The 17,064-nt window shown below is 45.6% G+C and overlaps 1 protein-coding gene across 4 annotated transcripts in view; it reads left to right on the top strand.

Annotated features, from left to right (window-relative positions):
* The window catches only part of Myof (myoferlin), a 144,542-nt gene extending 133,445 nt beyond the window's left edge, over window positions 1-11,097 (top strand). For 2 of the 4 annotated variants that reach the window (NM_001099634.1, NM_001302140.1), the window contains 6 exons: window positions 2,405-2,546; window positions 4,756-4,855; window positions 6,266-6,456; window positions 8,200-8,309; window positions 8,749-8,896; window positions 10,366-11,097. In NM_001099634.1, the coding sequence (NP_001093104.1) occupies window positions 2,405-2,546; window positions 4,756-4,855; window positions 6,266-6,456; window positions 8,200-8,309; window positions 8,749-8,896; window positions 10,366-10,404 (730 nt within the window). In that variant the 3' untranslated portion in view covers window positions 10,405-11,097. The remainder of the gene's footprint in view (window positions 1-2,404; window positions 2,547-4,755; window positions 4,856-6,265; window positions 6,457-8,199; window positions 8,310-8,748; window positions 8,897-10,365) is intronic. The other 2 variants (XM_006526995.1, XM_006526994.1) reach the window with 1 other exon arrangement.
* Window positions 11,098-17,064: the final 5,967 nt, after the last annotated feature.

Here is a 17,064-nt window from a genome sequence, read left to right as displayed (position 1 = left end):
TGGGCCAGCACCTGGCAGCTGGTGTGCATTACTCGGGTGTTAGAATTATTGCTATTCCTCATGGGCCAAGTTCTTCCTTAATATATAGAAGATAAGATGTGTTGAAATGTAATGTATTCGTCAGTGAGAACAAAGTCTCCCTCATGATCCCTAGTGAACTTCAATCAAAACGTAGTTACAGACATAATGACTATCATTTAGGCTCACTGTAAGCTTCATCAAGTTCTTCATTGTTATTTGTCATTTCGGGACTTCATTACCATTCCCCAAGGAAAACTAATCCCAGCTAATTATAGCTATGCATATTTATTTGACTATTATGAGATTTTTTTTTCCAAATCAAGGGAACAAACTCAAGCTGATGGGCTGAGAGAAAACTAATACAAGAAGAAAACACAACCTAAAGTAACATGCAAAGCTGCAATTACAATCTGAATACCAGGGCTGGGAGCCCAGCTCAGAGGTAGAAAGCTTACCTAGCCTGAGAATCTGGGGTTTGGTTATTCGCTTATTAGTTTCTCTTTTAGATAGGTTTCATACAGTCTGAGCTGGCCTCGAACTCCTTATGTAGCTGAGGGTGGCTTCAAACCTCTGATCCTCCTGCCTTTACCTCCCAAGTATTGGGATTAAAAGTGCAGGCCACCATGATATTCTGGACAAGTACTTCACTCACTCAACTATATCCTCAACCCCTAGGAATCGGGGTTTGTTCTCCAGAACTGCAGAGAGGGAGAGGGAAAGGGAGAGGGGGGCAGTTCTCCATGTGACATCCGAAAAGGTGACTTGCTGGAAAAATACAGCGTCTAGCATGACACATGTTAACGTTACACATGAAGTGATACATGCTCACACCCAAGCACATGCAGCTAAAGATGCTTTCCTAGTTAACATATCTTAAAATCAAAACAAGAGAAGGTTCAAAAAAAAAAAAAAAGCCCAAGAGACAGAGAGATCTTGGGTCAAATATGGTGGTGAGTTTTTAGGGCTGGGTCAAGAAAAGTTTAAGAGTCGGGCAGTGGTGGCACATGCCTTTAATCCTAGCACTGGCAGGCGGATATCTGAGTTCGAGACCAGCCTGGTCTACAGAGTGAGTTCCAGGACAGCCAGGGATACACAGAGAAACCCTGTCTCGGAAACAACCAGAAAGGAAGGAAGGAAGGAAGGAAGGAAGGAAGGAAGGAAGGAAGGAAGGAAGGAAGAAAGAAGGAGGGAAGAGGAGAGGAGGGGAGGGGAGGGGAGGAGAGGAGAGGAGAAAGAAACATTGTAAGCCTGAGTTGAGAATCGGCTTCCCTGAGTGACAATCTTGAACTCTGTCTTCCCACCGACTTATCACTGGCAGAGAGGACAGGTGGGACCCAAGAGTCCAAAAGCTTCATTGTGGAACTAGGAATCGTTACTTTTCAAAGTTCCCATCTGATCCTAGCAGCCTGACCCCTTTGCCCATTGAAAAGTATCAATTCTTTTTTTTTTTTTTCCTTTTGTTTTGTTCTATTTTGCAATCTTGTTTTCAAGACCAGGTTTCTCTGCCTAGGTTTCTCTGGTTGTCCTCGAACTTACTTTGTAGACCCGTGTGGCCTCCAACTCAGAGATCCACCTGTCTGTCTCCCAAATGCTGTAATTAAAGGTGTGCGTACCACCGCGCCTGGCTGAAAATGAATTCTGAGTTTTAAACCAGAGGCAGGCGTATGTGACTGCAGCTTCCTTCCGCACACCGTTCATTCCATCAACAGACAGTTGATCTCATATCCACTCCGTGCCAGGCACAAGCAAAAGACAAGGTTCCCAACGATATCAGTTAAGATGCTTCGGATGAGAGGAGTGTTCTCAGCTAGGCATCTGGAAATAACAGCTTGCCTCTCCCTTGCCCGTCTCATTAATGAGATCACGGTGACTTTTGAGAATAATAAAAAAGGAAGCTGCAAGATTACTTGCTGGGTGCCTCTTTTTGTTTGCTTAAGTAAAATATGTGAAGGGAAATGCTAACATTTTGAGCTAACTTGCATTCGTTGAGCCTACCAGCCCCGATGACAGATGCTAATGAGTCATAGTTGTGAAGCCCACAATCATAGCCGGCAAGCTGCAGCTTACCCAAAATAGAAGCTACGTTGTTGATGATATTTTCCAGAAAATTTCACCTTAGCCCTGCTAACTACAGTCTAAAGGGTTTCCTGCTTTGGTTTTAAAGGAATTCTATTTTATTTGGCTCTAAGCTGAGTTGGATGCAACCGAGTGCCTCCCTTCCATAAATCACCCCCAGCTTGTGGATCACTGGACCCTGCCCAGAGAAAATGCATCACTTTTGCTCTTCCCTGCCCCACCCCCACCCCCTTAATCACTGAAGTTTTGCCCCGCTAGATCCCTTGTCAATCACAGCGAACTGAGTCTGTTTGCCTCTGCTTTACAGCTGGATTTCCGGCAGCGAAGAAAACAAACAGAAAACAGATGTCCACTACAGGTCCTTGGATGGTGAAGGCAATTTTAACTGGAGATTTGTTTTCCCATTTGACTACCTCCCTGCTGAGCAGCTCTGTATAGTCGCTAAAAAAGTAAGCCTTGAAAGATGTGGGCGGGGTGTGGACGTTTCAGGTCTGCTAGACTCAGAAAGTCAGAGGAGGTCAGGGCTGCTCGGGACCTGGGAGGTCACTGACTCGAGCTCCCTCTCGGTACAGACAGGGAATCTGAGACCCACAGAGGGGTAAAGCCTTGCCCGTGGTCACATAGCTATGACAGGTATTTGTTTGCGTATTTAGGGCTATGAGGACTGCAGCTTCCTTTCTGCTAGGCTCTTGGTGGCAAGACAAGAGACATTATAGAACAAAGGCCTTTTTTTTTTTCAGCCACTGTACACATGTGTTCTTTACGGAATGAATAGATGGCTATTCTCTGTCTTAGGCCAAACACAGGCCAAATATTAGAGGTGAAGTGTCCCTTTTTGCCTCTCTTGTTAAGCCTTGGCATCTGTGTTCCCTCACTCAGAAACACTTCTAGGAGAACTGAGGGCCCCAGTGGATTTAATTAGAAAGACGTTCCGTTACAGAACTTAGACCAGAAATGTGATTTATTGGTTGCCAGGCCTAGCAAGTCCAAGGTTGGCTCATTTTAAGAATGTCTGGAGGCCATGCAGAAGCAATGTCTTTGGAAGCTAGCTCCACATTCTCCTCCCACTGCTCTCTGTCCTCCATGGACCTCCCTTCTAGGCAGGCTCTTCCCTAGGGGAGGAAACACGGTAGCCATCACTCCACACGGTCACCTATATTCCTTCAGCACAGATAGAAGAAGAGAGCCAGGAGGGCATCCACCAGCATTCTAGAACTGGGCCTCAGGGTCTCCACCTCCACCTATCTAGAGACTTGTGGCTCTCCCTGAACCAAGCGCTGCTGCCCAGGATGCCTTACTCGGGCCAGGCACTGGCGCTAGAGATGGAGTCTGTCTTTGTCTACACCATCCCACCCCAGCCCCAGCCCTGCCCAGACTGTACCAACTGGGGAAGGAAAAGTTCTCCAAGAAAAGCCTGGGGTCTGCAATCTAGGTAGACAATCCTATGATCCCAATAGATGTCTTGTTCGATCCTGCCTTTCCTACCCCATCAGTCTATTCCATCCACTCACACCGTCTCCTTACACCCTACAAAATGCACCCACCCCAAGTCCCAATTGCCCTCTGATATCCGACCTTTCTGTGGCTGCTGTAGTAAGCACTTTGCCTGTGAAGGGTGGAATGGAGTCTACCGGGGTGGGGTAGGGTGGGGGGTGGGGACTTTCCAGAGGCTCAGAGGCTCTAATTAGTGTTGAATTGTGCATCCCTTCAGAGGTGAGGCAGAGCAGGACAGGTGAGGATGTCTGGGGTCAGATAGGACCTGAGAGATGGTTACTCTTCCTGTTTACCCACACCTAAGGTTAGACCTCTCCTCACTCCCTCAGTGGAACTTAGAGCATGACCCCACACATAGGACAGCCAGGCAAGACTAGCTGTGTGGGCTTTCCAGAGCCCTAGGAACTCCAAGAAAGAGAACCTTCCAAGAATATGAAAAATGAGAACCAACCCCATGGTCTTTAGAATTCCCAAATCGCTGGTAGAATTCCTGGTCTGACCAGGCCAGAGGCACTTAGGTATAGCTGGCCATGGAGGTATATTCTTAACTAATGTCTGGGCCGAAGCAGGGACTAGAGGTGGGAACTTGGTCCTCCGTGTCTCTACCTTCAATGTGAAAGATCAGAGGGTCTTAGGTGGCCACAGGTATGTAAAAGTTCACGGTATTTTTTTTTTAAGCTAAAAATTTCGGAACATTTTAGAATCTGTAGTAAAGCAAGAATAGAATCTGAGCCGCAGATTAAACCCACTGTTTGTAGAATGAAAGACTGTCAATCAAACCTTGAAGAACGGGGTGGGAATTTGCTCCATAGGGATAAAGACCCAGCAATGACATTGTGGGCTGGCCTAGGACAGGTAGTTTTAGGGGAGTCACAGTGGTCTTCAAGGGAAAATCTAAGCTCTCCCCACCCCACAGGGGTGGCAGCCTGAAGTCACACTGATAGGAATGTGGTGAGAAACCTGGTGTTTGGGGACTGCCTGGGACATCCTTTTTGTCACACAGTAGGCCTTGAGACTTCCTGGGAAGCCGGATGGCCTTCCAAATGCATGGAGAGGAAGCACAGGGTGTGAAGGCAGAGGCCTCAGTCTTATTGCTGTATCTACGGCTAAAAGTAAGGGTCTGACCGTGATCATATGATCTAGTCATGTCTCTTCTCACTTTAGGAGCATTTCTGGAGTATTGATCAAACAGAATTTCGAGTCCCTCCTCGGCTGATCATTCAGATATGGGACAATGACAAGTTTTCCCTGGACGACTACTTGGGTATTGCTTACCTTTCAGTCACCCCTCTAACACTGCACATGGAATTAATCGCTGAAACCAATTATAATTTGGAAACAGTTTCCTAACACCTGTAATGGGGGAGGCAGGGGATGTGCCCTTGATTGGGTATCCTCCAAGCTGTGTGGTCTGCTTGTGAATGTCACCCCTTTTCACGGGGCCCTGTTCACTCTTAAGGCCTCATTAATAAGCTAGAAAGGCAAGTTCTTGGCTTGCTTAGCAGGTACAGAGCCATGGTCTCGTTCCTCAGAACTTCATGCACAGGGAGTGGAGCTATGTGCCTATTACCCCAGCACCTGGGAGGTGAAGACAGGAGGCTAAGGAATTCAAGGTTATCCTTGGCCATATAGCGAATTAGAGGGCAGGCTGGGCACAGAGAGATCATCACATCTCTGCCTGCATTTCCAAGCAATCTACTTTCTCTCTCTTCTTGGTGCTTAGGAACTATTGTCACTAACCCTCTCCTTGCTCTCATCACTTACTAAGGTCCCCTACTCCTCTTTGTCTCCTCCTTCCTCACACTGTTCTTTTCCCTCAGCCCACCCTCCTCCGGCCCTGAGGGGCTCAATGCAGCAACCTACCCAACCCCTCCCCTTCTTGGCTTGCTCTCTTCCTTTCCACGTCTTAAATCCAATCTTACCCAGGAAGTCTCCTGGCTCTTCTGCAGCCCTCTGCACTTCAGCTGAAGGCAAAGCTCACCTTTCACCCATCACCAAACTATGCACGGCTCCTAAACCAGGGAAAATAAGCTGGCCTCTTGAAGCTCTTCACAGAGTCCTATATGAAACTATTCAGGAGCTGGAGACGTAATGCCTCCCTCCAAGCCTCCGCAGAAAGTGCGTCTCTCCAGACACCCTGATCCTGGCTGGGATTTCTCATTTCCTGGTGGGGATTTTCTTTTGAGTTATGTTCTTTAAAGGTCCTGGTTTTGGGGTCACTCCAGGAGAGAGCTGTACTAGCATGGTCCCGAGGAGCATCCCATGTTTCAAGCACCTAATTGTCCTTCCCCAAAGGCAATGACCTCCATTCAGGGTGGCTCAGAAATCACAACTAGTACCTCTCAAATACAGAGGTCCTGAGTTCAGTGGAAATTTTTGTGTGTAGATGTTTAATCGCTTGGGATTTATAGCAGGACTGTTTATGCTCATGTCTTTGAGAAAGGACGCATGGAGTCCTCTGTGAGACACTGAACAATGGATGGCTACTTCTTCTGCCATCTCCCATTCTATCTGGAAAGAACTTAAACATCTAGCATGATCCCTTTTGCTAACTCACCCATCACCTGTTCAAAATCACTGTCTGTGTCCCCTGGACAAGAACATCCTGTTCACCTCAGAACAATGGCTCAACCACTTGAAGCTTATCTGGACCTCATGTTGTGTTCTTGGCCAGGTTTTCTGGAACTTGACTTACATCGTACGATCATCCCAGCCAAGACATCAGAGAAATGCAGTTTGGACATGATTCCAGACCTCAAAGCCATGGACCCTCTTAAAGCTAAGACTGCCTCACTCTTTGAACAGAGGTCCATGAAAGGATGGTGGCCGTGCTACGCAGACAAAGATGGCACCCGGGTGATGGCTGTATGAGTATTTCCTAGTTGGGAATCATTTCTGTTCATTATGGGTGGATTTACCCTTAATAAGTCGAGACGGTGATAAAGATAGAAGACACCGTGGGCATGTGCTTGAAGTTGGGGACAGGCATGGATTGGAATGGTCCAAATCCAGGAACCAAGTGGTGGCATTTGTATTTCCTTAAGGTTCCTTTACAAGAAAGCTACCTTAGGCTGAGCATTTACAGTAAGAATCAGAACCCCCCCCCCCCCCAGAGTGAGCTTTGCACATCTTAAAGAGAAGAGTTAGGTAAGGGTGCTGGAACAAAATCCATATTTGTCAAGCATCTTGGAGAATTTAAGCTTTAGAAAGAAGCAGCAGGACAGGTCACCATGTTTCTGACATTACCTCGCACAGAACGGATTGTTACTAGCTAATAGTTGTGAGCCAGGTAACACGTTAACTCTCACGTGTGTGATCTCGTTTCTACAGTACCTTACCAGTCTACATTAATTGCATCTTAGTGGAGTTTGGTATATTGCATATTAGTATGGTAATTGCCCATTAGTGTAGTATACTATGTACTGATCAAATTTCACCTCCCTTTCCTACCCTATCCACCGCACACCCTTTCTAGTATTGGCTGCACGGGGGTTGGGGGCGGTGCTTTTACATATGAGATCATATGCTCCTGTCTAGCTAATTCATTCCTAGAAGTTCTTCAGGAAACTGTTGATGATGACCTGTCACCATAGAGTTTAGTTTTCACCTTCTCATTGAATTCTGCCGACAGGCCTATGGGGTAGGCTAAACCCTTGTTTTGTGGATTCAAATCCCTTGCAGGGTCAGGCATCCAGTTTCACCTAGAGTAGAAGCAGAGGCGCTGCCTGGGCCCCTCTATATAAATGAACCCCAGTGCCAGGATTTCCCAAGTTACTAGGGACTTAGAGACCTTTTCTAGGTCCTAAGATGTCAGCTAAAACTTAGTGAAGGCTGGGTATAAAAGTGGAAATGGTGCTTGGTGTATTGACACACACCTTTAATCCCTGCCCTTTGGAGACAAAGGCAGGCAGATCTCTGTGAATTCGAGGCCAGCCTGGTCTACATGGTGAATTCCAGGCCAGAACTACATAATAAGACCTTGTCTTAAAAAAAAAAAAGTTTAGAGTGTTAGACCTTTCTTGACCTTAGTGTCTTCTTCTGCAGAGACAACAGCAACTTTCTGAAGTGGCATGACCATTCATTACACAGGTTATCCACACAGAGCACCTCCCTGTGAGGGTGTACCTTGCAGGGGCCTGTCAGCAGAGGAGCAGCCTCCATTTGCTCACTGATGCAGCTAAGGCACCTTGAGTTCCTACTAAGCACAAGCTCGGCTGCACACTGTAGGGCTGTGGGATAAGCAAGAAGAAACATGGTTCCATCTCTCGGAGCCTACAGAAATGTCCGATGTTGTTCTTAGCAGTCAAGTTACAAAGGAAGTGAGAAGGAAGGCAGGGAGATTGATGTGGGAGCTCGAGGCCACGGGGATGCTGAAGAAGGAGAGCCGAAGGAGGGGAAGCAATTTGTCCTCCCAGCTTTCCACATGGAGTCGGTTTAGGAACACATGGGAGGGGAAATGTGAAGAAACCTCGGGAGGAAAATTGGAGGCAATCTAAGGATTGTTTTACAAGAATAAAAATCGTGGCTTGGGGAATATTCCTTGGGTCGAAGTAAAAATATTTGTGAAACGTGATGTCATGTGTTTAAACCTGTTCTGCTTTACTGAAGGGGAAAGTGGAGATGACACTGGAGGTGCTCAACGAGAGGGAGGCCGACGAGAGGCCAGCCGGGAAGGGGCGGAGTGAACCCAACATGAACCCCAAGCTTGACCCACCAAAGTGAGAGGCCTTCTTTGTTCTTTCTCCACGTTGTCTACTCCCCAAACACCTGCAGTCCGAAAGCCCCCTTCCGATTGGTTTAATGGGCTGGATTATTGGCCCTCTAATTTTGTTCTTCATGGTGGGCTGTGGGGGATGGGAGGGTAGGGGGTTGTGGTCTGTTTTAACTACTCTCCTTCCCCATTAAACCAGGCTTTGGCGTCCTTGGCATCTTAGAAACTGGTGTGGGGACCTAAGCTATCCACAGCCAACTACAGATGCTAACAAAAGATGCTAACATGGCAAAGACTGGGAAGGTGTTGGGCACATTAGAAAGGGGAGGCTGAAATTGTTAAATTGTATCTTGTCCCAAATTGATTATTTCACTATCCCTGAATGGCTACATGCTGGTTGATAGTCCTTCATGAGTTAAGGAGAGAAACTATTCTTTGCATTGCAGCCGACCGGAAACCTCCTTCCTCTGGTTCACGAACCCTTGCAAGACCATGCGCTTCATCGTGTGGCGCCGGTTCAAGTGGGTGATCATCGGCCTGCTTCTGCTGCTCATCCTGTTGCTGTTCGTGGCTGTGCTCCTGTACTCTCTTCCGGTACGAAACCTGGGCCTTGGCTTCTGCAGCCCTATGGCTCTACAGCCGATAGGCAGCAACCCTGTCGTGACCCTTTCGCTTTGGAAGAGTTTAACACAGTGTCCTGTGGTGGAAGTTACATCCTTGGGTTTTAACATATATATATATATGGAGGCCAGAGGTCAGTGACATGTGTCTTCCTCTGTCAGACTCCACCTTATTTTGCGGATGGTGGTCTCTCACTAATGGCTCTGCTATCTCTGCACTGGAGAGCCCATGCCCTGGTATTATGTGGTGCTGGAGATCTGAACCCAGGTCCTTGTGCTTGTACAATGAGCACCTTACCCACAAAGCCATCCCCCCAGACTTCTGCTTTCACCCTTCTTGTCCCAAACCACCTCGTACTCAGACGCTGGCGATCCCCACAGCCTCAACAAACCCCAAAGAGTTATTACTTTTGCCTCCCTGGGCACTTTTGACCACATTTTTGATTTCAGACCTGTATCTCACAACACACACACAGATACCTTAAGAATCCAAATTGAAATTTTAGCTGTGTGCATAGACTCTGTACTTTTTTTTTAAGGATTTAATTTATTTTATGTCTGTGAGTACCCTGTAGCTGTCTTCAGACATATCAGAATAGGACATCGGATCCCGTTACAGTTGGTTGTGAGCCACCATGTGGTTGCTGGGATTTGAACTCAGGACCTCTGGAAGAGCAGTCAGTGCTCTTAACCGCTGAGCCATCTCTCCAGTCCCGGTTCTGTGCTTTTATTCCCCTATTCAGGGAACTCATGGGGCATCTAGTTAAATACAAAGATGAGAAGAAACAACCCAAGAGAAGGCAGCATGCATACATACAGGCACTGTGGGCAGGAAGGTCTTAGAGAGCTAGGAACGGTTGACTGCAGTAGCCCATTGCTAAGGACATTTTCACTGAGGAAACACCTACGTGCAGTTTAGTCACCGGAGAAGTGATGGGCCAAGCAGGGGAAGCCCTGAGCAGCGGCAAAGTTCATGACCCTGGATGCAGCAGCAGCATGCATGCCAAAGACTTCCCCCCACTCCACCCACCAAACTCACTTCCACTACCCTATTGACTCTATACATTCTGAGTTTGGAGGCATGGTCATACAGCCATCTATACACATGTCTTCTATTTTCTCCTGTGTGACATTTTCACAATTGACAATTCACAATTTCTACTTTTATTGACTATTTTTTTTAAAAAAGATCCATATAGTTGTTTCTTCATGACTCAGATCCCACCCATATGAAGCGCTGTCTCTCATTTGAGAACATGATGTCAGCCAAGGATGTTTATCAGTGTTCAGAGACACCGGAGCTCTATGGGCGCCCAGAAGGAATGGCCAGGAATGGCTTTGACTGTCCAGTGGCTCACAGGACTGCCCAGCCGAGCTAAATGGCACCATGGCCATCTGAGAAGCCATATCCATGGACTGACACCGTTTCTGTTTCCCTTTCAGAACTATTTATCAATGAAGATTGTGAGGCCGAATGCATAGTGAAAGCAGCGCCTTCAATCACGCAAGCAATGAAGAACTCCTGCCTCACACACTGATGTGTGATTTCAAGTTCAAGACGATCTCAGGAGACTTCACCAAGGCACATAAATTCCTAGAGGGGCTGAATCCCAGAAAGTCAGACAACAGGCAACATTTTTTATCATGTTATCTTTAAGTATTAAAACATTTATTTTCTAAACTTTAAGCCTATTTTCCGAGTATTTCTAAGGTGGCTGGTTCCATTTATAAATCTTCTTTTGAATGTGCTCTGCATTCTATGACTCGTTTGGGCAGTTAGTGAAATGAATTTGAAATGTCTTGTATCTTAACGTCATATATCCTATTTGTAATCAAGAGGAAAGACTACATTAAGAAGATAGGGTGCATAGTTAGAGCAGTTCTTATTGGTGCCCACAACCATTGTTGTGGTATTTTGTATGGACAAATGTCATGAGACTCTTTGCAACTTGAGTGTAAATAAAATTATCTCACTTGTACACATGGATGTTTGTCCTCTATTCTGAGTAAGTTGGGAGGGAGGCAGGTTCAGTTTCTCTGGTCCTAGTAGGCAGAATGCTACAGCATTCCAGTTGACCACAAGCCCTTTACAACCATAAGCCCTTTATGAGTGTGCTGCCAACATGATCCCGTGGGTCCAGTAATAAAGCTAACACTTATGAATAGTGTTGTAACAACCTTTTACATCTTCATGTGTCTTACTCAGTGAATCTGCAATATATCCCATAACTTTAGGCCCACAGTGCTATTAGTCCTATTTTATAGAAGAAGAAATTGATGGTCAAAAGAGTTAAGTAGCTTTTCCAAGGCCACACAACCAATAAATGATAGAGTCAGGATTTATACCCAGGAATTACAGATCTGCCACCCCGATGTGATGCTTCACCGGTACTAGGCAAGTACTCTACCAACTGAGGCACATTCCCCAGCCTCTTTTAAGGTCTCTTATACTGCAGAGCTATGATGGTACACGCCTTTAATCCCAGCACTTGGGAGGCAGAGGCAGGTGGATTTCTGAGTTCGAGGCCAGCCTGGTCTACAAAGTGAGTTCCAGGACAGCCAGGGCTACACAGAGAAACCCTGTCTCGAAAAACAAGAACAAAAACAAAACAAAACAACAACAACAAAAAAAAAAGCAGTGGATGATAAAGATTTTGTATAGACTTAAGGGATTAAAAATTATCTTTTCTCAGGGTACATAGACACATAAAATAAGGATTTGAATGTGTAGGATACATAATGAAATGCATCACAATGGTACTAGCCCAAAGAGTTTGTGCAAAGTTTATATTTGTACAACCGGGAGTATAGTTTATGAGGGTGGATGGGCGTTTGAGTTTCTTGAATCTCCTCCTACAGAGCCTGAGCTGAATTTGAACACTGCTATTATATGTTACCCTTGGTAGCTGTGAGCTATGGCTCATCTTCACTGCTGACTGGAGGTTCCTTGAGGGATGAGGAACCACCTATAAGACCTGCCTGCACTCCAGGGTGCTATGGAGCAGCAGGCTTGGATTTGAATCCTAGACCAGGCCTTATAAAGATTTACAGCTCTCTTGGGAGAAATAGTGCCTCCTCTAAACAGAGGTGAGAGCACTGCATGTCCAGAAGGTTCTCAGTGCAGGTAGTTTTAGTAATGCAGTCGACGGATTAAAGCTGGACACTGTCATTCCAAATATGGACCTAAGAATGGGTTCTCCTCCGTCTAACCGCACAGAGCTTTACACAGGACATAGACTCATTAAGTAGGAGGAACACATGAGGTGTGAGGATGCATCTGCCTTCCCAAGCCACAGCTGCAAGACAGGGGAAATTTCAAACTCAATGGGTAGAAAGAGACTTCAGCAGTAACAGGGACACTTACATCACTCATGGAACAGAGCCACATGTCCTGTTTTCTGCCTCTGGCTGTGACAGTAGACCCCTATGTGGAGCTCACTGGTGTTATCAACATTTAATTAAGAGCAGTCTACTACCCACAGGAGGGCTTTAGGTATACTTTGCCTTCCAACCTTCCAAGTCATACAGAATTCACATCCAGACAATCTCTTCCTGAGACCATGACATTGTCTTGCTTAGATCTAGATGCAGCTCCATGGCATCCATCTAATTTCAAGACAGGTTTTTTGTTTTGTTTTGTTTTGTTTTGTTTTGTTTTGTTTTGTTTTGTTTTTTGCTGATATATTCTTAGAGGAAAGAAAAGTCAATTCTCAAAAGAGTCTTATTGCTCCTGAAGTGGAATGTTATTGAAGATTTTTCACAATTAGTATAGTACTGGCATGGGCCAGTCAGAAAGGAAGTCTTTATACATCATGATGAATACAGGGTATTAACATTCTAGAGCAGCCAGCAACAAGAACTCATACTACCATATTCTCCACGATTCCTCACTGGGAATCGTGGAGACTCCTTGCCAACTAGACAAGGGAATGGCCGACAAGAGAATCTCTTCTTTGTCCTCACCACATCTCTTTGGAGTCACTAGCATCCTCCATTGGAGTAAATGACAGCAGGGCTCTGCTGGAATGAAATGATTCATGGGGAAGCCTTCTGGATAGAAGACCTCTTCTTTCTCCCCCTTAGAAAAAGACTTCACCTTGTCAAAAGATAATGGCCCCTCAACTGAGGGTGCTAGTGGCCTGGTGACTTATAAATGGTCACTAAAGGGGAACTAATCTCTATCCAGTCAGATTGTCCCTTCACTGTGAATTAAATAACACTCCGTCCTAACTGACTGAAGCAAGTGTCACCATTAAGGCTGGAGCCTTCATTTGCAAAATGAATCTCAGCGCAGTAGGGAGAAGGAAGTGGAGATCCTGACAGGCTAACTCTTGGTTTGGTTTTATCTTTCACTTTTTTATTTTAAGGTTAGAAAATAAAATATGTCACCTTTAGACCTTCCTGTTGGTTAAAGAGCAATGTAAGAGGTGGGCAAAGTTCTGAAACCCATTGTGGGGCAGAAAGGGGCTGGTCTGCTTGGTTTTCCAGTTGCTAGCCATGTCACAACCCTGTATCCCTCCCAAGTCCCACACTGGCTCTTAGGTCATTTGCCCAAGGACTGGAGCTGTCTCATTTGACCGAGGAACAAATGATTTCACTAAAGTAAAAAAAGAAAAAAAAGAGTCACTTCTAGAAACTTCCCTTTCAGTCTAGAGAGAAGAGAAGCAACAGAAAATACAAGCTGCCGATCATATGAGAAAACAGCTCGATTTCAAAGTTTTAAACCCTCTACAGCAAAACCACTTTGTGCTAAAGAGCTTCTTTAGCGGCCGATTCAGAGTGCTCTCTGGAACATGAGCCCACAGCTTCTGCTGGCAGATGGGAATTCCATTCGGAGGGATGCTTTGTAATGTCTGCTTATGTGGAATGAGTTCATAATGAGTCAACGTTGTAAAGAGATTAAGGGCCCACCATCTTCGAAGCTGAGTGCTGTGTTTGTTCAGCGTTGAATGAGAACTCCCTAATCTTCCTTCAGTTAAACATGATGAGGTCCCAAGGAAGATGAAAGGGAGGGGCCCCTTCCCCCTGGATATACATCCGTGAAGTGAAATGCCAGAGTTCATGTAGTTCAAGAAAAACACAAGAGAGGCATGTAGCTGGGACTAACTTTGAGGCCTAGAGAGTGTGGGGACATAATGGGAAACACAGGCCTGTGTGTGAGGGGTGCTCTGCTGACTGGGGTACACATTTCCAAGAGAGTCTCAGCCCCAAGTTTTAAAGATCTGAATAAACTGAATAAGGGGTCTGTGTGTGTATGTGTGTGTATGTGTGTGTGTATGTGTGTGTATGTGTGTGTGTATGTGTGTGTATGTGTGTGTGTATGTGTGTGTGTATATGTGTGTGTGTGTGTATGTATGTGTGTGTGTGTGTGTGTGTGTGCGTGTGTGTGCGTATGTGTGTGTATGTGTGTGTGTGTAACTTTTTGCATTTGATCTCAACCAAAAGGCCGAGAAGCAATGAAAAGAAAAAAAATTATAATTTCAGAACGACTCCTTCCTTCCTAGCGTACAAAATGCTTCTAAGGGCAACCCGATTTTGCCAAAATTCATCTCAACTTCTCACAAAGGCTCTTTCAGCCTCTGACTAGTATTAATGTACCACGGCCATGTATTTTCTCAAAGTCCTAGAGCCAAACCTGTAATCCTCTCCTTCATATTTCAGTGAAGTCCTGCCTGGGTAATTACCAGGAGGAGGACCAGGGATATCCAGCTGGATCCAGATGTGGCACGGCAGCCTCGCAGACAAGGTTTCACCTGGGTCAATGGGATAAACAAAATAAATGATGGAATCCTGTCTTAGAGCGAGCGGCAAGAACATGGGGCCAGGGGATTCCAGACGCCTGTAAGCCTGTGAGCTCAGCACAGCTCGGTCATAACATCACCCCAAGAACTGGAGCATCTCCCCCAGGGGGTGCACAGTTCCCTCCCTGAGAAAGTGAGTCCAGAGGTCAATGTTCTTGTCTGTCCCTACCTCGGTTCAGGCTTCTGATTTTTTTTTTGGTGGCACATTTGTCTTGTATGCAAAATAGGGACAATAGTTTTCAGAGATTGTGAAGATAGTATGATTTAACATACAGAGGTGTTTGGGACAGAGTAAGCCCTCAGTGTCCTTTAGCCATCATCCTGGACAGTACCTTCATCTTGAGAAAACAGAGCTGCCTAACAGATGTAAGTCAGAAGTGACACATGTGACAAATGTTGCCATAGGAAGTGACACAAAGATAGGCCCACAATTCCCACACTCAAGAGGCAAAGGCAAGAGGTTCAAGAGTTGAGGAGGCCAGCCTGGGCTACTTAGTTAAGATTCTGTCTCTAAGAAACAAGTCACGCAAAACCATTGCTCTTTCAAATGAGGCCACCCCAAGTTCTGACTGCACAATCCTAATTAAAGAAAGCAGGTAGGGGCAGGGTGTAGCTCAGTGGTGGAGTGTATTCTTAGCAAGTGCAAAGCCCAGGTTCAATCCCCAGCACAGAGTGAAATGGTAGAAGGAGGAAGGAAAGGAAGGGGTGCAGAGAGTAGGGCATCACTATCCCAAGACATTAAATATAGATATACCAAACAACCAGCAATTCTACTTCTGGATGTGTGCCCAAAGTAACGAAACTAAGGACTCAAAACCACTTTTGCAGTCAAATCATCACAGGTGGGAATAAGCTACTACACAATGAATATCTGTGCTGCCCCACCAAAATTTACACAGTGAAATGTTAATACCCCAGGTAATGATTTTAGGAAATTGGGACTTCAAGAGGTTGCAAGGGTGGAACACTCATAACTGGGCCATCAGTGTCCTTATAAAAAAAAGTCTAGGGCTAGAGAGATGGCTCAGCTCACTGGCTGCTCTTCCAGAGGTCCTGCGTTGAATTCCCAGCAACCACATGCTAGCTCACAACCACCTATCATGTGATCTGATGCCTTCTTCGGACATGCAGGTGTGCATGCAGATAGAGCACTCATATACATGAAATAAATAAATAAATCTTAAGAGAAGTCCAAAGTAGGTTCCTTTCCTTTCCTCTTGTGAGGACACAGAAGGCAGATGGCTAGCTATGGACAGAAAGCAGGTCCCTACCAGATGCAGAATCTGCTGGCGCCCTGAGCAGAGATTTCCCAACCTCCATTACTGTACGAAAAAAAAAATTATTGATTAGAAGCTTCCAAGTCAATGGTGCTCTGATATAGAAAGGCAATGGACTCTCTGCTGGTGAGTGAATAGACAAACAAAATGTGGCATGCACACGCAAGGGAATATGGCGTAGCCATCAAAAGCAAGGACTTTGTGACATCCTACAATATGAACAAAACTTGAGAAGACTCAGTCAATAAGCCATGCACAGAAGGACAAATATTCATATATAAAATACCTGGTGGGATAATAGAGAAATTTGCTAAATAGAGAGATAGCTACCAGAGGCCAGGGGAAGTGGAATGAGGGAACTGGGTGATACACTTTCAGTTTTATAAGATTCAGAGTTCTGTGGCCAGGCTATGATGGTATACACGGATGAGTGTGCTTAGTGCCGTTGAACTATTCTCTGAAAACAGTACATCTCATCCTATGTGTATTTTTCCCCAAAAGCATTATAAGTAATGAAAGTTCTTCTTCGTACCCTTCTGTGCATCCAGGAATCGACCCTCTCGTTTCCTACAGCACATGCTTTGGCCCCCAAAGACAGGTTGGAACTTGTTGATTGACTTGGGAGGGGTCTTGTTTCAACACACAGGTCTTTGTTGGTCTTTTAGTGGCTAAATCCAGTACCCACAGATACTCTTTGTTTGACCCAAACTGTCCCTCCCCCACTTTTAAAGATCACAGCTGGTGTTTAAGAATTGGGAAAAGTCACATTTATAAAAATCATTTACTAGACATTTTAAATTTTCTGACATACTAAAAGGTCTGCCGGAACTCCAGGACAAAATGGGCTAGAGACATGTGTCACCAGGTCAACACAGACCTTTGTGCCAGGAACCCTTGATACCCAAGCCCTCAGGACTCTGGGTGTGGGACTCAGTCACAGTTGGCTCACAGCATCACAGAATAGTGGTCTCCATCCAAAGCAGAATGAACTGGAAACCCACAAGTCAGGCAGCTCTCAGCCTGTCTCTGCCATTGCAGCTCCTGCATCAATCTACTCTAGACTT

This window comes from Mus musculus, chromosome 19, assembly GCF_000001635.26.
Source record: "Mus musculus strain C57BL/6J chromosome 19, GRCm38.p6 C57BL/6J".
Classification (NCBI taxonomy): Eukaryota; Metazoa; Chordata; class Mammalia; order Rodentia; family Muridae; genus Mus; species Mus musculus.
This window is presented reverse-complemented; position numbering and strand designations above follow the sequence as displayed.